This window comes from Neolamprologus multifasciatus, chromosome 16 (genome assembly GCF_963576455.1).
Source record: "Neolamprologus multifasciatus chromosome 16, fNeoMul1.2, whole genome shotgun sequence".
Lineage (NCBI taxonomy): Eukaryota > Metazoa > Chordata > Actinopteri > Cichliformes > Cichlidae > Neolamprologus > Neolamprologus multifasciatus.
Window position 1 is genome coordinate 11,853,345 of NC_140454.1, and position 27,826 is coordinate 11,881,170.

At 38.4% G+C, this 27,826-nt stretch overlaps 1 protein-coding gene across 8 annotated transcripts in view; it reads right to left on the reverse strand.

The window, feature by feature from the left end:
• The window catches only part of itprid2 (ITPR interacting domain containing 2), a 47,048-nt gene extending 20,388 nt beyond the window's left edge, over positions 1-26,660 (reverse strand). For 4 of the 8 annotated variants that reach the window (XM_085135845.1, XM_085135842.1, XM_085135841.1 and 1 more), the window contains exons 1-10: positions 26,506-26,660; positions 18,666-18,785; positions 18,026-18,163; positions 17,053-17,098; positions 13,780-13,829; positions 13,490-13,543; positions 6,567-6,591; positions 5,987-6,082; positions 2,880-3,027; positions 921-981 (exon numbers count right to left, since the gene is read on the reverse strand). In XM_085135845.1, coding sequence (XP_084991971.1) covers positions 921-981; positions 2,880-3,027; positions 5,987-6,082; positions 6,567-6,591; positions 13,490-13,543; positions 13,780-13,829; positions 17,053-17,098; positions 18,026-18,163; positions 18,666-18,708 — 661 coding nt within the window. In that variant the 5' untranslated portion in view covers positions 18,709-18,785; positions 26,506-26,660. The other 4 variants (XM_085135839.1, XM_085135840.1, XM_085135843.1 and 1 more) reach the window with 4 other exon arrangements.
• Between the last annotated feature and the right edge of the window lie 1,166 nt (positions 26,661-27,826).

Here is a 27,826-nt window from a genome sequence, read left to right on the forward strand (position 1 = left end):
GACCTGGGTTTATATTTGGCTTTTATGCAGTTGAGACAGTTCATTTATCTTAGTTGACACCACAAATCCGCATCTTATGTTAGCCATTGACAAGTGTATGGCTGGTTGTGTGAAGTAATCATGACAACAACTTACTTGCAGGTTAAAAAAACAAACAAAAAAAAAAAAACAAACTAAAAAGACAAGACCAAAAAAGAAAACAAGGCAGAGCTCGATCGGCCGTATGAAAATATAAATCTGTTGCCTTCAACGAGCACAACAGCAACAAAGAACAGCAAACAAGAAGAAGTGAGACTTTATCATCAATAAACTGGAACAACTAAAAAGTAGAAAAGTGACCAAAGACTCAGTTAAAGTATTCTGGAGCTCAACTAATTTCACCTCTGAAGTCATTCATCTTCACACACACACGTACACACACACACGCAGCTGACTGTCTTCTTCTTGACAGTTTAACAGTGTAAGTGCAGTAAAAAAAAGAAATGCTTTGCCAGATCCTGTGTGTGTGTGTGTGTGTGTGTGTCTGTTCGGTAGTGAGCCAGTACCTTCATGCAAAAACGCATTCGAAAACAAAAAGAGGCCAGGATGTTAGCGGAGCAGGTCTGTGTGCGCATGTGCGTGCGTGCGAGTGTGTGTGAGTTTGGGACAAACAGACCTTTGTCTTTGCTGGCAGTGTTGTCCAGGCAGTTGGCAGAACAGCTAAAAAAGCCGAAGGACCCCACAAAACACCACAATAATACTGGGAACAGGACACACACAGTCACCGAGCTTCACTTCCTCTGCCTACAGTTTCAGGACGTGAACCTCTGAGCTTCTCATCACTATCATGGTTAACCCTCCACCTGCAGCACTGACGCTGTAGAAAGTAAACCCAAACACCAGAAGAGATGCAGCGGCGTTAAAAGCATGGAGGTACATACTTGTCAGGGCGTAGTTGGGGTTCTCCAGCTCCATCCGCTGCAGCTGAGCTGCCAGGTAGACCTGTATATGTAACACAGGAAATAATGCCATTACAAATATTATCTGTGACTGATGGTAATACGGCAGCAGGTTTTCCCCCGCTGATAATGTTTACTTAATATAGAGGTAACTAAGAGTCACTGTGGGAAATGTTTTTTTCCCCCTTTATGTTTGCATTCTGTCTGATCAATAGAGAAAGGCAGAGCTTCACTGTAACAACAGTATGAGTCACTGCACCTCGAGCTGTGGGCGCAGGTCTGTACCATTACAGCTGGAAAAGTAACTAGAGGAGCTGGTTCACGAGTGCTCTCCCCGAGCACCACCAGGGCTGATCAAGACAGGCCATAACTCTGCTTAGCTATGGCTGTGCTTTGGTTGTAAAGTCTATGGCTGTGATACATTAGCTTGTAATTTGGGTAGGACAAATTGCTTTGATTTATTGCAAGTGTGCGGTAAATTGAATTTAAGCTACTCCTTAGTAAGCATCTCTGTCACTGTATCGAAGCAACACAAGTGAAATAGAGTAGAGCTTAGTTACGTGCATAACTTAAACCTTAAACGCAGCTGAAGTTTTAGCAGTAAGCAAGTCTGTAGCCACTACTTTGCCGCTCTCATTGACCACATACTGCCTTAGATTATGCTTGAAAAGAAGGACGGAGCATTGTGAGGTCTCACATTTGCCAACACACAACTTTGTGGACCACAGGAAATCCAATAATGATTCCTTGGGAATGTAAGACTTTCAGCGAGGGAATGCCAAAGGGTTTTAAAAAATTTTTTTTTACACTCAACATCTATACAAGCCACAATTCTCATTCCTCATTAGCACGCACATGGTAACACTGTAGACCAAGTTTTGCACACTAGTATCATGGCTGAACATCTTGTTCTGGTTTTTAGAAACCCCAATAAGAAAAAGCTTACTGCTATTTGAAGAGCTCCAATAAAAACTGGCCTACTGCTAAAAGCCAGAAATAGTATTATGCTCATGCCTACAGGGGTATTAATGATAAAATAAAAAGATAAAACATACCAAAGATTAAAAAAATATGAATAGGAATTTTTTTTAAAAAGCCAACAATAACAGTTTGACAGGGATTAAATTGTATTTTTGCACCAAGAAGGTGATTCAGGGATATATTAGACAAAAACTTGGAATATCTCAAAATGGTCATCTTAAAAAAGACAAAACGGGGCAAGAAGAAGTGGCAGAGCTAAAAACTATGTACAGCAGATGAACTGTAACTGAAAGTCACGTCTTTACGAAATAAAAAAACTCCAGCAAAGAGAGCGATGCATGATGATTTCCAATTTCAATAAAACACTGCACCGATTTCCCATTTTCCTGGGAAAATGTAAAGAAACAAAGGGTGGCTCAAAACATTTGCACAATACTATGTGTCAAAAAACTTTACGTCCCTGAATATGGCTAGTGTATGTATAAAAACAAAAAAACCTAAAAAATGTATGTGAATGCTTAACGTTTTCTAATAAACCGCAAATATAAAGTAATCATGCGAATAAAGATTTCATTGTTTTTGGAAGTATCTGGTCACAAGTATTAAATTTTTTTTAAATTTGGATCAAAATAAATTAAATTCACACTAAAGTTATTAAAAATCGTCCTGCATGAGTGAGTGTCAGCAGAAGAATTTGCACCAGACCATCAAGTAGACTGTGAAACATTTCACTGAGTAAGTTAAAAGTTGGATCTGCTTGTGCCATTAAATTCAAAGTCAAGGATCACTGAAGTGAGTTGGACGTATCCTCTGTGCTCCTGGTTCTGTGAAAGTGTTTGCAATGTACGACCAGCGACCTTCTGATCATTCACAAGTGTGCATTATAAAAGTGCTAAACTACAATGATGAACTTAAAAAATCAAAACAAAAACAAATCCATTTCTTTTGCTCTGTCTGTACCTTAATGTCGATGCCTCGCGCCGAGGAGCTGCTGTTGAAGAACCTGGAGGGAATCTTTGAGGACAGGTCGGGTTCTTCTCGACCAAAGCCAAGGTTTAACAGGATTTCCTCAGGATCCTCCTCGTATAGGTCCAGCAGTTCTGACACACTGCGGAGAGACACACGGGCAGTTAGAGAGAAAGTTCAGAATTAGTCTGAACTTTCTCTCTAACCGCAGAGTGACGACTGCAAATCTGAACCGCTATGAAAACACACAGCCAGCAAGCAGAGTCCTGCTCTTCAACTATTTTACTGAGACCTGAATCCTGACCAGCAGCAGAAGACTAATCCATCCAGGAGTTTCACCTCAGGTTTTGCCAACACAAGAAGTTGCTATTTGTGTAGAGCAGACAGTGTAAAGTGGTTATGCAAATTAGTGTATTTTATATTGTATTTGGGTGATTCTAACACAGTGATACCTGCATTTAGATGAGGCTGCTGTGGTTTCTTTTTCTACCCGCTGATAACTCAGCGAGATAATCGTCTGCACTGTAAGGTGATGGTGCTACTCATCTTCATAATACAGTTTCTATTTTTATGTATTTGTGAAATCGTGAGAAGCCACTATACATCATTTACCACATTTAACACCAGCTAATAACGTCAGCTGACAGACACGCCTGCTGCTCCGACCTCATCGCCTTATCCTGTCCACTCACCACAACCATCCTGATAATTTACCCACCACATGTGTTTATAGGTAAAGGATGTGGACAGCAGATATTTCTGATAGAGCAGTGACACTGCAAGCCATTATTACTCCAACCAAAAACAATTAACTTACATTTATTTCAACACTAGAGGTTCCTGATTCTTTACTTTGGCTCACAACTTTTAAAAAGAATTAAATTTAAGTGTCTGCTCATGGCTAGTGCCCAATCAGAATTACCCTCATGGGTCTGGGAGGAGGAGTTGGCCGTCCGATTGGGGTCTGGAATGTGGGGCCACCCTGCTGCTGCTGAGTCGGGGCAGTCTGCTTCTCTCCACCCCAGGGAAGAGGGTAACACTACCTGGGTCTGGGTGCGGTTTCCCCCTCCAGGGGCAAGGGTACCTAGACCTAGGGTGTAGAGTACGCTTGGGGAGTGTGATTGTGTGTACAGCGTCTATTTATGTCTGTCTCCACGTTGGGTGAGTGTTGAGTAATTGCATATGAGAGCATAAGTGTGGTTCCATAAGGCTCGGTCACTCTGGCACAGCTGGCTGCCGGTGGAGCTCACGGGCACGTCACTGCAACCCCCCCTGGCTTCTGCTCCACGGCTGCTGAGTGACCCCTCATCTGGGACTCTCCTCAGCTCTTTCTGGGACAGTGGCACGGCTGCCCCTCTGTTGGTCTTCCTTGGTCTCTTGTGTTCTGGGGGCCTCTGGATGTTTGGAGTCTTGATCTCCTCCGTACCTGCTTCATGCCCTGGAGGACGGGGCTGTGGCTCCCCACACCCTCTAGCAGATCATTACATGAAGGAACCTTTTAAAAACAAGCGCGTCCATGCTCACAGGTGTACACACAGGTGCTCACACACACAAACTACACCCTTTTTGGCTCCTACCTCAAAGCACACTGTGCGCTGTCGATCTTACGTGCTGCACAATAATGTTTAATGTTTGGTATTTACTGTGATATTCCCATATATCATTGTGATGTTGTTTATTATGTTGTTCTTTTTTTTCTTCTTCTGCTTGTTTTCTCTTTTTTCTTTCTCAACAGTTGATACAGGTGATTGATATATGTAATTTTTTTTGTCTGCTTATTTTGTTGGTTTTTGTTTTTTGCCCTTTATCCCCGTCCCTCTTCCACGCTGTTTTTCTTTCCCTCTTTCTTTCTCCCCTTTCTTTTCCCCAGTCAAGTCTGTCCCGTATTTAGCAAGTGAAAATAAAATAAAATGGTCCATTTGGTAAAGTAAATCCGTTGGGCATCTTTCTTCGCCTTTAGACAATAATTCTGATGGCAAAAGAGCCAAACGGGACAGGCAAAAAAAAAAAAAAGAAAAAAAAAAAAAAGAATTACCCTGATGCCAATGTTAATATATTTAGGTGGGGTTTTTTTGCTTTAAATTTTTTTAAATATTAGTACATAAACAGAATATGAGAGCATACATTTTTATACAATTTTTTTTTAAAAGAGCTGTGTCACAGATTCACAATGAGCAGGCCATTTATAGCATAAATATTGAATTAGTCTTGGCTAAGGGAGCATGACAGGGAAAGTGAAGAAAGGTGGATAGGTCCATCACTCTGACTGACATCAGTGTGATTAAATTAGAAACAGCAACAGTGCAGTTTCCTGTAGATCTCAACTTATTGTAAAAACTTTCATAAAGAGAGAAAAAAAAAAAGCAAAATTTAAAACACTGGATAATTCTGAGATCCACAGATTTTCTCAGCAGGGAATCTCCTAACTACTGCTCGACATCCAAGGAATTTAAAATAAGATGGTTTTTTGGACAAAAACTCTTGCACTCCTCTTGAATAGATAACACTTCCTCTTAGAAATACACCCTGACTTTGACCTTTATGGACAGTAATTTTGTTTGGCTACAAATGAAAAACCTGAAGTACCAGACTGTTTCTTAAAGTTCACCATTGCTTGGCAGACGATTGGATGAACCATCTGTTTATCACCATCTACCATGGGCAAACTTCAACTAATCAGGTCATCAATTCACAGGATGCCGAGCGTGCAAAAGAGGGCACGCTACCATATAGTTACAGCAGTGCAGCTGCCTATGTACTTAGAATATTACAAGATTTATTTACATTTAATTTATTTATTACTGCACTTAGGTGGTAATAAATAAATAAAATCGTTGGCATGTGATTGGATGAAACATCTGGCTAAAATAAATGCATAACTGCAGTCGCACTGGCTAGGTACTTATTGGTCAGACTTAGGTTTAGCTAACAGCACAACTTAAAACCTTGCAATGGAGATACTCTGCTGATTAAAATTTTCAACTTCCTTGCAAGGTAAACTAAAGAGTTCTCTGGTTTGAGCTTTAATATCAGCATCTCTGAGAGTTACTTTCTGCAGATCCCTGCACAAATCGGAGCGAGAAGTGAGCAAATGAACTGACCTGGACACGGTGCTGCTCTTCCCAGATCCTGTGGAGTTCATACTCTTTCCTTTCTCTTTATATTGGCTCCTTTTCCGATCCGCCGCAAGATCAAAACTGCATACGAAGCATTAACATACAGAGAGGCATTAAATCACGCACGTGCATTTGAGAGAAGGGAGAATCTAAAGCTGTTTTTAAACATGAAGTCTGGAAAACATCAGGAGAATCAAATCAAATCAAATCAGGAGATTCACCACATCTGCTGCTTTACATGTTTCACATGTGTTCTCAACACTTGAAATAAACTGGTTTATGCAAGCTGCATGAGTCAAGCATGCAGGAGGCAGGGCACAGGACAACTGCTGCTTACTGTGAATTCATAGTAAGCATTCAATTACTTTTTTCCTCAAATGGGTGAAATTAAGCATTTCATGGACTCTGACAGAGCTGGATGAGACATTAAATGGCCTTTCTCGTGCCAAATCTTTAGTACAGAGTCCATCTACGTCAGGTAATGTCTAGAAAAGCTTCAGGCTTAATGCACCAACCAGCTGCCACTTTATTTACTGAATGTAGAGAGTAAAACAAATTAACTCACCAGGCTTTGGTTTGAGGATAGTTGGCTGCAAAAGAAGAACATGAAAATATTAAGTACACATCCAAATACAAAATGCTGAGCAGCATTACTGTGTCACTGCCCTGTGCCTTTAATCAATAATGTATCAGAAACTTCCCCCCTGACCAAATCAACATAACGAAAAACACAGAACAGGACAAAAAGGAAACCATAAAGTCCCAATAAATCAGCTATATAAACAAGTTTTGACTTGACCAGAATCCCAGGGGACTAGAGGTTGGATAAAACTAGCCTTAAAAATGAAGAAAAGAAGAAAAAGAAAAAAAGGAGTCAGGATGTGAAAGTCATAAATAAAATGAAAACACTGCATTAAAAATGGCAACAACCAAACAACAGCACATTAAAATACACCATCAGAACATTTAAGAAACAAAACAAAACAAAAAAAGCATGACATGCGTGCACTTAAACCAAACAGCTAACCAGGGGAATATATGTGGATCTTTCAAAAAGATGAAGTATTGTCAACAACAGGGCGGTACTTAATGTGGGTGGCTGACTTTTTTTTTTTTCAAGTCTGGCAGCAGCAAGAGGGAAATATTTTGGTTTTAAAGGCGAGAGTAGGCGACTACGAGGAGTTAACGGGAGGATGATGCAAGTCACCTTGAGGCGGATTATGGCATTAGAAGCCTCTTTAGAGCTGCTCTGCAAAGAACAAACAGCTGCGAAATACATGACTGATGTAATATGATCTGGAATTTTACTAAGCCAATACAGGAGTGATGTCTTGTCTTTTCTTTGTAGCAGCTGCATCTTGGACAAACACTAGTCAAGAAGGGGTGTAATGAGACAACTATGTATAGGGAGCTGTCGAGTAGTCTAGTCAAGAGGTGATAAAACAAATACTGGATGAGTCATTGTGGGATAAAACTGGTTTTAATTAAGCTAAAATTCCTAAGCTGATAAAAGCTATCATTCACAGAGACCGCTAATTTGCAGAAGATATTAAAAAAGAAAAAGATTTTTGTGTTCGTCGTGAGTAGAAGAGGAACCTTTTAAAAGGTTAGTAACTAAGCTGATTTCACTTTTGCCCGAGTTTAGCTGAAATATGTCTTTGAATATGACAACATTTGGACGGTCAAAGAGGTTCTTCAGTGAACAAACTGTTTTCACAGACAGACTTCAGGGGAAGTAAAATTACCCTTGGGGGTTGCCATATAAATTGGGGGCATCACGTAAAAAATGGTTTCCTATTGTAACAGAAGATTCCCTCTCTCTGTCCCTCAGACAGAAAGACGACAACTTTAAATTTTAGGCTCTGCAAGAAGACTTTACTCTTTACTGTGACACAAAAACCTGAATAGAAAGAAAGCAGGCACTGTACACGCTGAATACAGCAATCACTACAGACAAAAGAAAAAAACTTTTAGATAGGAGAACAAGTTTTTCTAAGACCTTTTCAAATAGGCCGTTACAACAATGTACAACAGTTATTAAGAAGGTTCAAGATGACATTTTTTTAATGAGATGCACAGCTGAATGCTTGAAACTAAATAATCAAGCAACTATTAATTATAGATTAAAAAGGATAGGAACAGTGAGTGGAACTTCTGTACAGGGTACTAGTTCAGTTGGTTGAACTTGCTCGCCATTAGCCTCTCCTTTACTTTACAATTCTGTCAACCATTTGCTATAAATCTCCCAGAAAATGTAAAGGCCAAGGTCTTCCTCAAGGTCTTTTTAAAATCACCTAGAAGGACGAAAAATAAAAATAAAAATCTATGACAATGTCTTAAGAAACTAACACTAGCCTTAATCTATACCTAGCTACAGCAGAGAAAATCTGCCAAGTTTTTATTTCGTAACACTTCAAAATAAAAAACTGCTTTTGCCCAACTTGGTCGGAATCAAACCAGCTGTCCTAAAAACGTTAAAGTTTAATTAGTGTGCCGTTTACCACGGTTTGCTTGTACTGAGCACTGATGTAGGTAAACATTCATTTTGTCAAGCAACTTTAAAAAAAAGTGATCACTTGCTGCAGGTCTGACTGCTTTTTTTTTTTCCATTTAACAAGAACTTGCTGAGACACGTCGCCGTCCGTGTGAGAGCGTCTTTCTATTCCAGCTCATTTCAGATGAACTTCTTGGAATCAACAATGCTTTTCTTCTCTAACAGACAGCTGGATTAAAGGAGCCAAACGTGACAACAGTGACATCGACACGCTAATTCACTGATTCAGTTCCACACCATTCACCCCGAACTATTTAATTCACTAATTCACTTCTATCCCATTCACCCCTTAGCACTTTAATCCCTTCCTATCCTGTCCTCCTAATGTTAAACAGCATAAGAGCCAATTAGGATCTGTCCATACCTGACATCTGGAAAATCCTCCACAGAGGACATCAGCTACTCCTGTCAAATATCACTCTCAACATAATTAAGGCACATACTGTCAGGATAACATGAAGCAGACAGAGACACTCAGACTAAAGAATCCTAATGTCACCTCTGTATAAACACAGACAGCTTATACAAAATCAAATGGTGAACACAGGCAGGCTGAGTCCTTGATGCTCAGGAAATGTTTAGTGACGCTAAACTAAATATCCTTAGACATGAAATATTTGATGCAGGTATTTTTAGTCAAATATGCATTTCCCATTTCCCAAATGTTTTATGAATTTGGTAATTTAATAAACCAAATCCTTCAAACTTATGCTAGCGTAACATTTTGAAAGTTTCACATTTGTGAAAGTGAATAGCTGCACAAACAACTGAGATTTTACTTTTAAAGACATGAGCCAATCGGTGGGAGGGGCTTATCAGGTTGGAATGTGTCACAAAAATTATCTTTAAAGAGTTAAGACTCGACCAATCCAAAGTCAGAAAGGCTGTGTGCAAACAAAGAAAGTGTCATTAGCCTCCACAGTAGTGGTTGACTGATAAAACTCTGTTCCTGTGCACACAGGGCAACTTCTGAGGCTTTTCAGAGTCCCGCATCAGGAGTGTAATGAAAAAATGCCAGGCATGGCTGGCCTGAGAAAACTAAGCTGCTGCTCTACAAAAACATTGCTGCTTGATGCCTTTGACTAAAGATCACATTGGAAAGCCAGAAGGCTGCAAAAACAATGCTTTGATGAGTGAGAAGAATGAATAGAATGTTTTGGTTTAACTGAGAAGCATTATGGAGAATGTAAAGGATACATGAACTGTTATTTATATAGTGCTTTTTTACTGTGACTGAGCATGCATACTCATACCAGCACCTTTTATCGATCACACTTGGGAGCGCTGCACAAAGCAGGGATCAAGCCACATCAGTTCTAATTAGGAGATGAGCCTGAGCCACAGCGGTCCTACACAGGAAAGGACAACACTAGATTGCAGCTACTCATTTATGAAACATGGAGGTGGTATTATCATGGTTTCGGTCCCTTTTGGTACATCTGGGACAGAACAGTTTGTGATCTTTGAACAACAAATTCTGACATACTCCAGTAATTGCTAAAGAAACTTTTCGAGCTTGGTCCATGACTAGAATCTCAAGACAGGATAGGTCAAGCAGCTTAATAACAATGTAAAAACAAAAGTCATCAAGGGTCCAAAAAGAATAAATATCACATTTCAAAATGACCAGGTCCTAATCCTAAGCTGACAGAAGGGTTGTCGAATAGCCCGAAGGTCACATATTATTACGCTATATTAGGTCATTTTTCTCAATAAATAAAACAACCAGATTTCACTGAGTGGTACAAATTGTCCTTCTTGGACATCAGTGCTCAGAAAACTAAATTGATGGTTGTGGATTTTACAGAGAATTTTACGATTACCTGCCTTCAATGGAAAAAAGATGAGGCTACTGAGTTTGTGCAGCAGTGTAAATAACTTGCCACTATAAGTGATAACAAGCTGACCTTTGAGTTTCAGGTGGAAGCCATGTGTAGAAAAGCTTACCAGCACAAGTGTGCTTTTATCACAAGCTTTGAGGTTTCCATGTCAGCAGCACGGTTATGAGAAGGTTTTATTGAATCTGTTCTTACATTCTCATTTATTAGCTGGCACGGGCCACTGAACCTCAACAGCAAAAACAGGCTGCAAAGTACTGGCTAATATGGAGACAGTTTAATGCGTAGGAAAGTAGGACGTGTGCGCCTTTATGACCTTCCTCATCTGTACAAAGTTAGGACTCTGAAGAAGACCCAGTCAATTCTGGTTGATCCTAGCCACCACTTGTCTAAGATGTTCAAGTAGCTTCTATCTGGCCGGATACAGTATATCAACATGCAGGACGGACTCTGCAAACTCGGTTGATGTCTTTGTGTATTTGTTGTGCGCTTTCTGCTGATACAAGGTAAAAACTTGTAGAATTAACCAATTAACACCAGTTGGGGCAGATCAGTTGGGGCAGATTCCCCCAACTGATCTCCGACACACACACACACACACACACACACACACACACCATACATGACATTTCAACAGAAAGTCATTACAGGCTATTGTTCAGTTGGTGACATATACACTCTGCCGCCCTTACAAGATCACAAATATGATGAACACGCACACTCGTCGTGCGTGCAGCGTGTTCCCACACCTCTGCCACTGTTGACTTTTCCTTCAAGAAGAAACAAGACTGGAATGAAGATGAGGTATCACAAGATATTCTGTTGATTTAAGCACTGTTTTGTCAGACCTTCATCCTTCATTTAAAAGACATGATCAAAAGACACGTGGGTCAAAATAAATAGTTTTATCTATATCCATTATTCTGACATAAAAGAAATGTCAAAAAGTCAACTGCCTTTCTCTTCTATGGGACTCCTTAGGAAGCTCTATGGGATATGCAGTCCTGTAAAAACACCAAATTACACTCAATGATTAAATAAATTGCTGTGGAAATTTTTTTTGGCTGACTCTTCTTCACTGCATTGCTTCGATTCATTGATGTTTGTTGGCATTTCATTTGATTTTGACTGGGCCACTGCAAGACTAGATTTCCTGCTGTGCTTTAGCTTTTCACGCTTTAGCCATGTCACATTTGACTCTTTAATCCTTTGGTATACAAAGGAGTACAGTTGACTCAATGACTGCAACATGCCCAGATTCTTTGGTTGAAAGTCCAAATCATCACATTTCCACCACCATGCTTGACAGTTAGTATGATATGTTGTGTTTGGTTTACATTAAACATTATAGCCATACATTTCCACTTTGGTCTTGTCTGTCCAAAGGACATCGTTCCAGAAGTCTTGTAGTTTGTTAAGATGCAGCTTCCCAAACCTAAACTGTGCTGCCATGTTCTTTTTAAAGAGAAGAGGTCAAGCCAACTTGTTCCTTCTTAGAAATTTCACAGTCATGATGTCAATTAAGATTTAACATGCCAATAGGCTTTTCTTCAGTTTCTCAAAGCAGTGCAGTCTGTCCGCTCCTTGGAAAGTTGCAACACTCTGCTAACACAACCTCTGAATAACTTCTGCTTTTACAGAGGTGCTCACATTTGCTGATGATCAACTAATCAATGTATCTGAGTAGCAGCACCTGGCTGCTACTTACCTCTTATTTCCTATAGAAGCATAATGGTGCACTTAGTTTTTTTTTTTCTTCTTTTTTTCAGTTCTCTACAATGCGCTTTGTAATAGTTTGCTGATCGTTATAGGTCATTGTTTATCCTTCTAAAAGTTGGTTTTGGACTACTGAAGTTTGTATCCAAATTTCTCTCATGACCAAGTACAAAATAACTCATACTACGTTGATGACACTACACTTTACCTCCATTTGGTTTCCTTACACAGACTTTCCACTGACAGATCCGTAATGGGAAAAAAACCAAACCTCCCACACACTCTAGATAAAACCCTCAATGGACATAGAGCGTGTCTATGCATTTGTGGTTTGTACACTACACAATGCAACACATTACATGATGACTGCATGACTCAAAAATTTATTCCATTGAACTAACTGAAAGTGTTGAGATAACTAGAGGGTGTTCAAAATATCAACTATTCACTTCTCAGCTCAGTAGTGATTTAGGAGCGAGATGCAACAAATCTGTTCCTGACTACAACTCATGCAAATCTAAATAACCTGGTGTCTGCTCCCTCTGTGTATGGAGTCAAAGTAAAACTGAGAACTAAATCCAGTTCATAAAGCCTTTAAAGACAACTGTCATACAGCAAAGTACTACAATTCAGAAGCTTTGTTTTTAGGCTTTGGTATCATAGATTTGAGATGCTTTTGCCTGTCCAAATAATAGTAAACATTCATTTTAATCTTCAGACCAGAGCAACCCTTAGTGGTAATATGAGTAATTCGAGTCAGGATTATGCAATTTCCTAATCAGCAGTAATCGAAGCCAGGGAATCTGGAAGCATATATTGATTTTTCCTGAAGTGACAACCTGATAACTTCATGTAACATTTTCTAAAAGCTTTTGTAATGTTTTTTTTCACAGAAGTCAAAAATCAACTACAGATGTGGTTAGAACAGAATCCAGTTTCCATCAGGTCACAGTCAAGAACTACAGGGAGATAACAGGGGGAAAAAAAACAAAACAACTTTATTTAAACACTCCAGGAAACCAGAAGGATTTTTTCCTGGACCCTTGGCAGGCTAGCCAATGTAGGACTTCATATTATTGAACAGTAACTATGACCATTAGGATTCTGTTTGCATTATAATTATACAAGATAAATATATTCCTGCCACAGAAGTTTGACATTAGTCCTGATTAGTTTTCTCAACTTATGGACCATTAAGGTTTTGCGTTGGGGGCAGCTCTGCTATTATCAGCTTTCAAACTCGGGCAGAGAACACGTTACCAAAATGTCAGTGTTTCTATTTTTAATATGCCATTTAAATCAGGATTCAATTACACAATTAGCAGAAAATGGAGGGAAACCGTTAACAATGAGAAGAAATTGTAAATCTTGCGAACTGACCTTCAGCCCCCAGTGAAAGGTCATCTTCAAAGCTGCAGCCGTTCTTCAAAGGCCCTGTTCTCACACACACACACACACACACACACACACACACACACACACACACACACACACACACACACACGAGTAAGGTGTGAAATGCCGTCAGTGACAACAGTGCTAAACTAAAACAAATTCAGATTTGATGCGGCAAATAAATTCTGATGCACTAAAGTCTAGAGAGCAGAAGAGCTGTCACCATCACAAGTTTGATGTTCTCACTGTGCTGTACATAAACAACAAGAGATTACCTCTGCTTGGAGAAGCACTCTGGTCATCTAGAGAGGCTCCAAGGGGAGTTCTGGAAAACAGAGAGATGATGAGTGAAATAAACTGAACACGCACGCAAAATCCAACATCAGCCACATCAGCCAGTTAGGTGTGCTGCGATTAACATGCACTAAAAAGGAAATAAGAAAGTAGCATGTGGATCGATACATCATGCTATCTCTCTTTTTTGGTAGTCTGTGTGTAGATTTGTACTGTGTGGCTGAAGCCACCTACCCTTAGACTATGTCGTAGTAAATTCAAGACAAATCCAAGGTTAAATACCCATCTCACAAATATCCTAGATAATTGATAATAATGCTGTATGGCTTTGTATAGCAAGATATTTCCTAACTTGAGCGAGCGAACTGGCTGCTTGTCTGAGGCTGAGTGCCAACTTTAATATCTCTCAAGTCAGTAGTCTGGGTAACCCAGACTAACTGGCAGTCAAATAAAGGCCAATATTTCCAGTCTAAGTCAGGTCAAGATACTTATTCTGGTCAATCACATCCTATACCAATTATTCTAGGTTAGATTTTGGTTTTAGAAGCTTTCGCAGTTGTATTGACCAGACTAGTTGCTCCAGGCTAACTGGCTGACAGATTAGGCTAGTTGACAGTAGTACTGAGATAGCGGGTCTGAGCTGCTGTCTGCAGCAGGATGCTGGAGAGACTGTGCTGTTACACAACCTGCAGCTTTTATCAATGGCACAAGTTCATGGCACCAAATAAAACACACACGCACACACGGACGGTTGTGTAATAGTGCGCAGTCGCAGTGTTTACTATTCCTCCCACTTGCCAAAATCAGCCATGTTGGCCCCAAGTCCCTACCCTGCGACTGTAGCTATAGTAACCTGCTTGCCATGTTACCACGGTGCCGTGTCATGCTGTAGACGTTTCTGAGTGACAGCGGTTAAAACTGTGCTTGTGTGATAACAATGTTGACTCAGCAGGAGGAACCCCTCCTCTGTTTGCTCTTTCTTTTTCTGCTTTTCTTTCCGTCTTCTGTCAGCTTCTTCCTGCATCTTTCTCTCCTTACTCCACTTCAGCTGCTCTGTGCACCCTATCTCTGGGCGTGGGTCAGCTGTCTTTGTCTGTGTTTGTTCCCTGTGGTTCTGTGTGCTCTATGTCTAGGCGTTGGCTGCGCTTCAGCTCTACGTCAGCAGCTGATAAAAACACCTTTAAACACACACCTCTAGACATCAGGAAACCATATCAATAACCCACCAAGCGACAAAACCAGTTAGCAAGCGTTTAACTCATGAGTCAGGCTCTAAAAGACCATAGCTCCAGCTGTTCATATTTACATTAATGACTATGTTAATCTTTCTGTACCCTCACACTGTTTTCTTATCTTTTTGATTGTAGTTATTTATTTCAGCAAAGCTTTTATCTCAAGCATCTTAGATGAATGTTCCAACTTTATTAAAGTGCTCAAATGCCCATTTCCCAATCTTTGATTCTAAAATAATATTAAGACATTTGTGTTCTTTAATATAGTGACAACAACTAGAGTGATTCCCATTCCCATTTAAATAATCCCATAATTAATCAAACCTCGGCACTCATTAACTTAATTTTACTGTAATGCATGGCCTAATTAAATTCAGTAATTATCAGTCATATTTTGACTTGCATTCAAATTCATAATTCATGTATTTTTACTGTAAGTAAAGGCATGAAAAAGCTTTGTGAACTATCCAGAACTTGCAAAAGTTAACAGCATGTCCATGTCCGAGCCTTCAGCGTCCCATATGTGGGTCTTTTTACCTGGCTAAATCACCATGGGAACTTGGTGAGCACACAATCTGTTTGGGGATTGTTTTAGTTACAATATCCTTTAAGTGCAATACAAATGCTCTGCTGAAGGAAAACATTTTATATGTGGTCAAATGTAGCCAAGCTGTATATTTAGAGCAGCACAAACTGCATTGTCACTGGAATTTGCTTGCATTCAGATAGTTATGTTTGGTGCTAATCAGCTGCCAAGTATCTTATAAAGATTGTGATAAGAACATACAGAAAAATATCTATTCAGTCAGTAAATGAATCTCACTTTCATTGGGCAACAAACTAAAAGTGATTTCCACGTCTCTGTTACTGTTTAAACATCCTTTAATTCTGAATAACCTTTAATGTGCCTGCAGTTTAAAGTTTCAGCGCTCAGATACGCAGAATCAACCCCCCTTTCAAGTAAGTGTGCAAATACACTCAAGCAGATAGCCTGGGTTAACAAAGAAAGTTGATAACCACCATCTTACTCGTAATCGCCAACTGAGGTTTTAAGTTTTGTCAAGCCAGCTAACGCAAAGAAAGCCCGGCTAATGTTGAACTTTCTTCCTAGCATGCCCCTCAAAACTAGATTAGCACAGATGCACAGTTACTTTTAACCAGTCGAAGTGTCTGTACAGGTGAAATTGTTTGTAGGAAAAATTAACAATGATAACGGCAATAAAACACAATCCAGTTTATATATAATGGAAAAATTTCCAATAATTTTTCCTGCAATGCCCCACTTCATAAGCAGAAGAAAAAGCCCATAATGCCATAATTTTAATAAATCATTAACAATAAAAAAAAATACAAGTGCAATTTTAGTCAAACAAAGCTTGGAACAAAATCCACAAACTCTTGTTTATTTTCCCTAAAAATAAGAAAGAAAATCCTGTTTTTCTAAGCCTTTCAGCTTCAGGAAGTTACAGCACACAGTTTGGCTTTGGTTAGCTGACCACAGCATGAGCCAAAATGACCAAAAACTGCAAAGCTCTCTGTTCTCCAATATTTGCCGTTTTTCTTGTTTTGTATATATTCCTTTTGATTGCATCCATTTCTCTTGTTTGTTATTTATTCCTGTTCTCTTGCCATTTATATTTTATTCCTGCACAGTTGAAGGAATTACATTTCTTTGTAAATGTGCAATGACAATAACAGGCTTTTCTATTCTATCCTATTCTATTCTATAGTGTATGTGCAAGGGACTCAAAGTGTTTTTCTAAAAATAACTCACTACAACAAAAACAGAAGAGCACGTTTTGGTCATTATGAACAAAAATGTGAATAACATAATAAAGGACGTGTGGGATATGATACAAAGCAAACCTATTTTTTAAACTTCTTACATGCTTAAAAACATTCATTTTAAACTGGCATCATTAAATTATTGGACTGAATCGTCTAGCATGTGTGCACTGCTTTAGCACGTGAGAGATTTACTGAAAACAGGATATTTAATCAGGTGGTGAAAGAATACTGTACCTGCAGTCATTCAGCCAGCTGGCGATCTTGTTGTTAGGAACTTGCCCTAGTAGAAAGAAATGAGCATGTTAAAGCAATAAACCAGCGCGTGCTGTACTGTGCAGTGATTACAACATGCTATAAAACTATTATAGTGGTGCCAGACATCAGGATATGTCAACATTACAATAATTTGGTCTGCAGTTTGTGTTTCCACTGTTTTAGATGTAAGTGGTCCACATCCAACTTTTCTTCTCAATGCTCTGACCACAAATAATGATTCATTTTATGGTTTCCCTAACTTTACATTTTACACATATAATGATTAAATGTCACATTATTTTAAATGTGGGCAAAAGTGCATAAAAAGTTATCCCTGTGGCCCAAAACTTTGGTGCTTTACACTCTAAATAATATGTTTTGCTGTGTTTGTTTTTTTGCAATAAGAAGGCAATCAGGCTTTTTTATAGGCCTGTAAAGTGATTTGATGGTTACACTTATTAGGGCTACAAACCAAAACCTGTGAAACACAACACACACCCGACAATACTTACTGAATGAGAATTCATTTCACTTTGATCTTCTGACAAATTAAAGTGATCTCCACGTCTCCTTTATTAGACTGTAGGACAGTAACGTGTTTAAATGTATCCAGTTAAAAGCTGCAAAAATACCTTGAATCTAACAGAAATCTATGGATAGAAGTCTTTGGGAAAAGTCTTTGGCTTTCTATCCTGACCTCTGCAGACGTTATTCGTGCTTTTTTCCGGCTCAGTCACATTTTGTGTCATCTCGAATAAGAATTTGGGTTTAATCTGTAACTCTTAGTCACACCATGTTTTAGAACAGAGGCTTATTTATAACCTTTTCTATTTCAAAGGTTCATAAACAAATAAAAGCATATCATTAAGTCAGCAAATGTAAAACCTTGGATACACGGGTATTTTAGGTACAGTATTTAGCAACAGAGGCTAAACAGTTGAGTTCAACTAACCCTGGTGTGTGGGTCCCTGTGTGTTCCCATTACTCTGGCTCTGCTGGGGCTCCTGGGGACCAAAGAGGTGTTCTGAGTTCGAATCTTGCCAGACGGATTCTCTGGTTTTGGCCCAGGCCAAACGCCTTGATGTGGAATCTACGGATCAATCAAGCATACCGTCTGTCAACAAGATGGCTATTAAAAGGTTGTAAACCAGAATTACTCACAAATGTGCGTGAACGGTTCTATAACTATATTTCAAAGTGTCAGCAGTACCACATTTGTAAGAGTGTAACGGAGTCTCTGAATGCAAAGTAAGACTTGCAAATGTGTCCAGTAATCTAAAAATCTGCTTTCAAAATCAGTGTGTGTTATCAGATGACATATTTGTAAATATGTCTAGATTTTCAGCACACTTTTTATCCATTTATTTTAGCATTTTGTTCAACTACTAAGTGATCCCCTTAACTAATTAGTTCAAATGTTTATTTATTTTGGAGGTAAGATGTTAAATTTTTTATTCACCTCTTCTAACCAATTTGAAATTATTCATTATTATTGCTTGTTATTTCAAGCGTTTAATTGATAGTCCAGTATTTTAGCTGCTTTCCCCATTATTACAGTATATTCATTCTGAATCTAAAGAAAGGCGACGCACCTAGACCAGTACTGACTTCCACTGCCAGAGCTCCACTCTCCATTTCTCTGGTTGGTTTGATGCGGTCAGTCAAAGAAGACTGACGACTCTACAGCAACATCAGCAAAAGACAACATACACCTGCAAACACAGAAAAACACTTTTATATTTAATAATTCATTTAATATGCACTTAAAACATGAATACGAATCATTGAAAACAAAGCAACTATATAAAGAAAAGATGAATGATGTTAGTAAATATATTAATGTATTTAACTGTTAGTTACTAATGATCACTTGCAAAACAGAAGCAATACAAAATATAATACATGGAAAGTAATACAATAGAGAATATTAGTTATAGCAGATGCTGTGCTGTATTAGTAGGCTCTAGCTGAAACATGCAACCGAAAAACATACAGTACACAAGAGAGTAGATAAAAGATCTGAATCACTAGTACAACTATCACTTTTGGACAGTATAAAGAACGTGTACACACAGATACTAATCCTGATTTAGTATCAATAGGAAACAAGGGACAAGTCTGAGCAAACATCTACAAATATAAAACCAAATGGCATCACAAAATTTGTTGTAAACTCCTAGCACGTAGCAAACAACGGTGTAGTTTAACAACAATTCTTACACAAGTGACTTCTTCAGAAAACTTTGCATCTTTACTTTAATGTGCTTCCTGATAATTACCATTTGTGCAGTAAAGACCAGTTCTAGAGGACTAAAGTAGAGGGAAGCTGCTTTGTAGTTAGATGAGAAGAAGAGAAGTGGCCTTTATATAATTGCTTGAAAGTATTAACTTTTGGTTAATAAAGAAAAATGAGAGGTTAAAGCTGTCATCATAATATTTAGGGCCCATGCAAAAATCTACTGTCAGGGTTCACCAAAGAAGTGTAGTGTCAGTTCTGCTGACACAGGGCAAACTAATGTGATGATTCATCTGCAAAAATGTACCCAGAGGTGTAAAAAGTTCTTTGGGTGATCTACTGACTGTCTTTCAAAAATGATGAGGGACTGAGGGATCGAGTTATTTCCCAACAAAAATGACACAGTATGAAGAGAAATGAGAGGACACTGAAAAAGAATCAATATGATTTTCTATAAGGCAAATTGCAGGGACAGGGATTGCAGGAAATGGTGAGGACTGAGACTCCATCAGAGCACAGATTTTACCCAGAGCAGCGTCTCCGCACTTAACAGCCAACCCGTACAAAGTGTAGAAGAACACCAGACGTTATTTGCCATGAGAGCCCAAGTCGTTTGTCTGTTAATCAAGGTAAGTTACTGCGCCAGGGTGTGTAAATGGGTGCATCCGTCTGTTTTTTTCCCTGCAAGCAGTGTGAGGCTGCTTGTATTTATTAAAGTCTGACACACTAACACAATCAAATTAACAGCTGCATTTTGGCAGACATTTGAATATGGTATATATAAAAACCTAAGCTAAAAATCTTCATGAAAATCACTCTGTGTGCACACTGCTGAGAAAAGTAAATAAATAAATAAAACCAAAACAGATTTTTTTAATTATGTACCAACCTCCCGGCCAAAAGGTGACTAAAAACTTAACATTCTACTTCTAAGTAAGTAAGTAAAGTTTATTTATATAGCACCTTTCACAGACATGTGTCACAAAGTGCTTTACAAGGTAAAAACACAATACAGTCATAAATACATCATAAAAACTCTGGTCTAATTAAAAGCTTTTTGAAATAAAAATGTCTTTAGCTGCTTTTTGACGGTCTCCACTCAGTCTACTAACCCCTAACCCCTACTTCTGCTCAGTTTCACAAGTACTAGTGTTACTGAAGAGCAGAAAGGGGCTTAGGGAAGAGATATAAGACGAAAGGTCACAGCTTTGAGCCATCCACCTGTTACAGTTTCCCACTCGGTTGCAAATAAATCAAGAGTTCAACTGGCACAAATCCCACAACCAACACCTCGTTGTTGAATCCAAAAATTTAAAAAAAAAAAAAAAAAAAAGCCAAAAGAGGGTTTTCCTATTAAGTATTAGTAAATCTGTCCTGTTATTTAAGCATTTGACCTCATTACATGTGTATTTGAAGGATTTGCCTTTTCAGAGCTCATAAACACCCTGAAAGACAATCAAAACCTTTTTAAAGTGAGTCAATGGATTTGCAAGTTTAAGAGTTTTAGTCCAATTACAGAAATGAGCACAAGTGAAGATATGCAGCTGTGCAACAACACAAATGATTTTCATTGAGTTTGTTTTCTTCTCAGATCTATAATTTTAAAAATTAAATCTGTTAAAATGCTGCAGTTACTGGGACACAACAATCAAAAGCATCTTAGATTAATATATGAATTTCTTAATGTATAATACTGACTTTGATAAACACCTAGCATTACATGGCATACAAAAAAAGAAAAAAAACAACAATGTGCACATGACACAGTTACTGTTTGACCTCAATACACGGGCAGATTGGTATCTGATGGCAAATAATGTTTTGCGTTTTGTGTATACCGTACAGGTTAACTGTAACACAGATTTCAGGTTTGCAATAAAGACAGCTGCGGGAATCCTGCCTCCACCCCAGCTGTCACATGACTTTAACTCTGAAAAGTTGCAGAATTCAAAATTCACCAGAGAATATGTAAGGAAAACAAAAAGCATCAACATTATGAGCGAGCAGGCAACTATCCTGCAGGAAAGCATTAAAAGGGGGAGGCAAGACACATCCCGAGAGAAGAGAGCTGTAAGCAGTTAGTAAGAACTGATGAAGATGATCGGACTGGTGACTATAAACGTTTTTAAGCTCAGTTAAATAAATTCAACTTGCCAATGTGGTGAAATAGCCTTAGAAACAATTACAAATCCAAAAGTACATGTGACTGCGCACACTCAAACACTTCTTAAACAAATAGAAGTCAAACCCAAACAGCGAGTCAAAACGGATGTTGTAAAATTCTCTTTTAGTTGATTAGATCATTATCAAGCAAAATGAACACACACCGATTGTTTCTGTACTCTATGGTGCCACTTAAAAGTCACACAATAATTTGATTAAGAAGTTGACTGAATGCAGGCGTCGCTCTGGAGTTGATGTTTTGTCTACTAAAAATATATGGCTATGTGTATAGGTGGACCCGGGCCTTTCATTTTCCATTTCAAGTTAGAGCAGAATCCAAAGAAAGTATGAAAATAAAACTATGCAAATTTAACTTTTCTGTGTGACACTTTGTTTTCACTTTTTGCAGCTACGTAACTATTAATACTAAAATTACCCTATAACATTTCAGCTCTTAGCCATTTCTACATGAAGGAATGGGTGAAAAACGTGACTTGCACAGCAAAATATTAAATTTCTTAAAACGCTTTTTTAAAAGCTTCCAGACAATAAAGAACTAAACACATTAAAACTCGGGATGCCAATATAGTTGTGTTGTAAATCTTAAGGTCTTCACTAAGTGCATTATTTGTTAGCTACCCTACTTGGCAAAACAGCTATAACACCAAGAATGCTAACAGGCTGGTGTGCAGTTTGCTAGCAATGTGGCTAATCATCAACACAGGCAAGTTAATGAACAGCTACCTTTACATTTCACAGTAAATAATACAGCTTCAAAAGGAATTTACTGACTTTCAGAATGTAACTGTATGGTATATGTATCCTGCTGCGCAGCTATTCATTTTTTATTCCAAATACTGACCTGACTTTACTTACAAGAGCCGAGTATTCACAATTTTAACACCTAGGACTAGGTTTCTAACAGTTCTTGTGCTGAGTCACTTTTACTGATAAAGTCCACTGTGTAAAAAGTTACCCACTAAAAACTAAAGCTCTGAGCTAAAAGTCAAATAGTGCTCATGGGGTTATTGAAGGGAGGAGGAGAGTGATGGAGAGGAAGAGGCAGAAGCCTGGAGGAGCATAAAGCCAAATCTAAAAGAGAACGTGTGAAACAGGAAACGAGTGTTTAGAATGAAGAACAGAACAACTTCCTGTCCGAGAGAGAGCGAGAGAGACAGACGGAGAGAGAAAGAAAGATGAGGGGTGAGCGAGGGACAGCTATTTTTAGAATCCTCTTGTAAATGCAAAACAAAGTGGACAATCTGAAAACAGCTGCAAGCACACAGACAGCACGGACAGAATGAATCAGCTGCTTTAAAACACATCAGTGACACAGCAAGAGTGACACAGGAGCAGTGGCTAGCAGGTCAACCACTCTTCATCCTCCAAGTCATCTTTAACTCAGAGTGCCCTCAGTTCCTCATAATTTAAAGAAGGTCATAAAGAAATTTTAGCGTTGCCCTTTAGAGATAACAGCAGTCATTACAGAATTCAGCTTTGACATTCGCAACACTTCCAGCGACAGGCTCTTTTGAATTACGATTTTTTTTTCAAATATAAAACAATTCCATTTAAAACTCAAGACAAGCTGATGCTGTGGTCACAGAGCTTCCATTAAAGCAAGTCATACATCAGACTGAACCAGCAAAGCCTAAGCCTGCAGCAGCATTTATGAAGCTCCGTCAACTCAACAATGCAGTGACCATGACAAAAAAGAAAAAAAAAAAAAACTAGTAAATGCTGATGCAGGAGTGTGAAGTCTACATTTTCATACACCGCATGTTGCTACTTAAGATGCAGAGAAAAGGATTCTGCATCCAATTTGGAATATTAATAACTAAACACAATTTTCTACCTAGAAATGCCAACGTTTTTCTTGCCAAGATTCTGCCAATGCCAAGATTCCAATATCTGACATGGTTAATTAATAAAAACTGAAATGTTTAAAAACGCTTATTTTTCCTCATATGAGAGGTTATTTAGTTGGTCCACAGTCTTAAACAAGCCATTGTAGCTCTAAGAGTCAGAGCATTTTCCTCATATGACCATATTTGAGATATCGGCTCTCTGTGACATCATACAGATCCAAGAGCAGAAAAAACCCCAAAACAAAACAACTATAACTGAGTTTTTGGCATCATTATTTTAACTTTGGTTATTTCTAATATGACATACATATGCATTAAAGGCCGCACATAAGCAAAGGAGGTCAACCAGCGCACACCTCACGCTTATAGACAAAAGACGATCGAGAGTTTGCAGTTAGGGCTCCTCGGCTCTGGAATGACCGCCTTTTGACTGTCTTCTTTTAAATCGCTGCTGATGACTGATTGTGAAACGTTTTTTGTACGTTTTAGCATAGATTTTATATATAAACATCTTTGGCTTAACTCCATCTTTTCTTTTACCTTACAGATTGTTATTGCTGTCTTTAAGATATTCATTATACTGGAATCACACTGCATCTTATTTACATTTTGATGTCTTGCCTGTCCCATCTGAATTTAGATGCAAATCCTTTTTATAATTTCTCCCCACCTTGTTTTTTTTATTCCGTGTTTCTGTGAAGCCCTTTGTAACACTGGTTTCGAGAAGTGCTGTACAAAGAGATGTTATTACTACTTATTAACATTTACACTTCATTTCTCCCTTTGTCCAAACTAAAGATTTTTTTGGTCAACACATAAAACAAAAAAAGCAGAAGATGACCATAAGTGAGAATCATCTGGTCATTCTTCTTAACAAAACAGCACTATCAATTAATATCGAAATCATTCAAATGGCTTTATTTCAGCTCTATGTCGAGTTTAAATACGACACTTCTTTCACATCTGCTTCACTGTTGAGAAGTGACTGCAGCGCAGATATTAATATCTAGTCTTCAAGATCCAGTTTTGAACTGGAATTTTATGTTTTAAAAAATGACTCAAGCACAGGAAAACTGAATGAGGAACTAATGAAATACTTAAAACACTTAAAAATACTTTAAAAATATAATAAAGTTATTCTGGGATTTCTTATCTCTATAATAAAAGTCATTTCAGTTAATATTATTTTAGGGTATTACAAGATCTGAGCTGGCCCTGGAAAAGGACGTTCTGGAAATCAAAACAATGTAGGCGACTGAATAATATACGTAAATTTATTATTGGAGAAAGGAAAAAAGACACATTTAGCTTTAAGAAATGACTCCTCTTTGAGTTGTATTACATTTCAGCAAGGGTAAATCTTGGTTGTCCAATAATCTGTTTAAAATATCAACTTTTTCTGGCTTTTCTCTGTTTTATCTGAAAGTAAACTAGTCATCTCTGAGAGAAGAGGATGACCCACTGACTGCAGGAATATTGAGCCTCAGTGTTAAGTTAACCTGTCGACTCTGACAGAAGCCAGACTCAGAGGTCGAACTGCAAAACGCAACACAAGCCTCCACTTTTTCCAGGATCGGCGTGGTCACCGTACACGGCGCAATGATAACAGAAGCATTACTCTGTGGAACGCTCGTGAAGCATGTGAGGCGACAAATAAAGTCGGCGTGTTCAACTTGACATATCTGTACAGGGGACAGTTGAGCACTTGGATTTCATAGACATATTCTGTAAATACTGCACTATATTTAACACTAGTTTTAATGTAAATTCAAATACTGAATAAAAACTTCACAATAGCTTTAATATATACTTTTAAAAAATGATGACTGTGGTCATTTTCATGCAAAAATATCAAACATTTTATAAATGTGGGGATTTACTGCTTGCCCTGAAATAGATTTACTGAATAATTTCAAGGTTTAATGCGTTGCAGGTGAGAAACTGACATTTCTTACATGTTACCAAGCAATCGGTGAATGCATTTGGAAATTAACCAGCAGACTGACATTCAACAATGCAGAAACAGAACAGAAACCAGCTCCAACTTAACCACCTGAGTTGGAGCAAATGTGTTTAAACATGAATACATCACTGCTAATAATAGCACGTCATACCGCCACAGGTACTTTGCCTACTTTAGGCATCTCTAGTTTTGGCACTTAAAAATCCTTTGCTCAGGAAGCTTCCACCACTTGTAGCTTTGGTACTTTTACATAACTACGCCACAGAATGCACTGCAGGTGAAAGCATTTCCATTTTCTAAACTAAATCACATATTTCAGCCTGAAGAGCATGATGGTGAAGTTTGGTCTTTTCAACATTATTACTACTATTTGTTAATAAGTTACTATATTAGCCTGACCCACAGCATTTACAGTAATGTGGACATTTAAAAACATAAGATACATTTTTACAAACAAACCCTGAAGTTATTAACATTAAAATGATTATTAATAGAAAAAGATAAGCTTAGTTTTTTTTTATATATACATTGCAAAAAAGTAAGTAGGTAAACCAAAGATCATTTTGGTTTAACTAAACAAAAAGGAACTTTTCATAGATAAGACTTTAACAAGGAGGCTGATGATCAGTTGGTAAACTTTTCTGCTGTCGCGTCATAGTGAATTCTGTTATTTTGATTTTAGACTGATTGCATTTCCCAAGGTTCAAAAACACACTAATAAAATCATCTGACGCTAAAGTTTCCTTCAGAAATGTAACTCTGCATTCAGCTATGTGGACTAGGTACACCTTTAAGTGATCACAAACAGCAGCAGCATTTCAGAGCCCGCAATTCACTGCACAGCCCGACAGCTTGTTAGTCAATAAGCTTTTTTAACACGCCACAGTTTGCAACACACTCACTCACGCACGCACAGATGAAGATCTATCTTACACCCACTGAAGGGTCACTTTTCTTCAGATATGTGCGGTTTGAACACCATCCAACCGACTTTAAACCCACTTTTCAAGCCTGCGCAGCCTCTCTTCTAAATCGTCAGCAAACTTTCTTCTCCTGCTGTAAACTCAAGCCCACTTGTTGATCCGTTCACTCGTTCCTGCTCTGTTATGACACGAAGGACAGGGCTGACAGCAGCCTCACCAAAACTCTCAAACAGCCGCAGAGCAGTGGGCATTGGCGCCGTGAGCGCCCCGGTCACTCACCGTCATGTTCCTCCGCAGTTTGCGCCTCAAATCCCAAAGTGTCAAAGTTGACCAAACTTTTCTAATAAACACTCCAACATTCCCGCTTCCGCTTCCTGAAACCTGCTGAAGCAGTGACAAGTAGCGTGCGAGGAGGAGGAGGACGGCGACGGGGAGGGCAGGAGGTGTGTCCTCAGAAGGGTACGGCGGAGGAACAGCGACCCCTGCCGGACCCCCTTTTTCTTCACATATCCTAGCTTGTCGTCTTTAATGGCTACTGTTGTCTTTAATATTTACTGACTGCACACATAATGTAATATCAGCTAGAATCCAGTGAGGTTAAAAGAATCAAATGCCTTGTTTTTGAAGTACAAACACACACACATATATATGTAAAAAACAACCTCACATTACTGCTTTAACTCATTTTAACTAGTCACAGAAGATCTTGTAAGGCTCCCTGTAACCAACATTTTCTGCAGGATTGGGTATTAAAATTATTTTGTGAAATAATTTCACAGAACTTTATTAATCCCAAAGAAAACAACAATCATTGAATTAAAAAGATATAGAATACGTTGATCAGTTAGTGAATACAAAATATATTAATTATTAATCATTTAAAATGTAAAAAAGTACACACACACACACACACACATATCTATAATTAAATTTTTTTTTATTTAAAATATCCCCATTGCTTTCTCATATTTCTTGCTTTGCCCACCAAAGTGTTATGCAGTCTAATCGCTATTGATTTTTTCCCCCCCAGGTTTAGTTTGTAATGTAGTTTTAGTTCACTGTAAATGCGTAGCAGCAATTGAAAGGTTGCTGGTTCGATTCCATCTCAAGACAGCACTCACCTTTGAGGGTGCATTAATAAGTGCTCCTGGTGTATAACCTTGCCAAATCAAACATGGAGACCTACCTGCTGTTGTGACCCTTCGGGGAAGGGAACAGCTGATTTATTTCAGTTTACTTTAATAACGTTGCCAACTGACAAACACTCCAACAGAGAGAAAACCCGTTGGTGATACCAGTAAAATCTGTATTATTTTAGCTTAATAACTGCAAACATTTAAATCAAAACAACGTGCTTTTATTTTAATTAATCAGCTGACCACTTCATCTCAAATTTTTAAAAGGCTAATAGCAAAAACACCTGCATAATTCTTTCTAACTTGCTAAGATTTTGGTTTATGTATCCAGAAGAAAAATACAACTTTTCCTAAGTGTGACTTTGGGCTGCTCCTTCTGACATGATCACCTTACATCGACTGAGTAAACGCGCGAAATATCAGGATACTTTCAAGGTGGCAGTTTTATGACATGAGATTTGGGT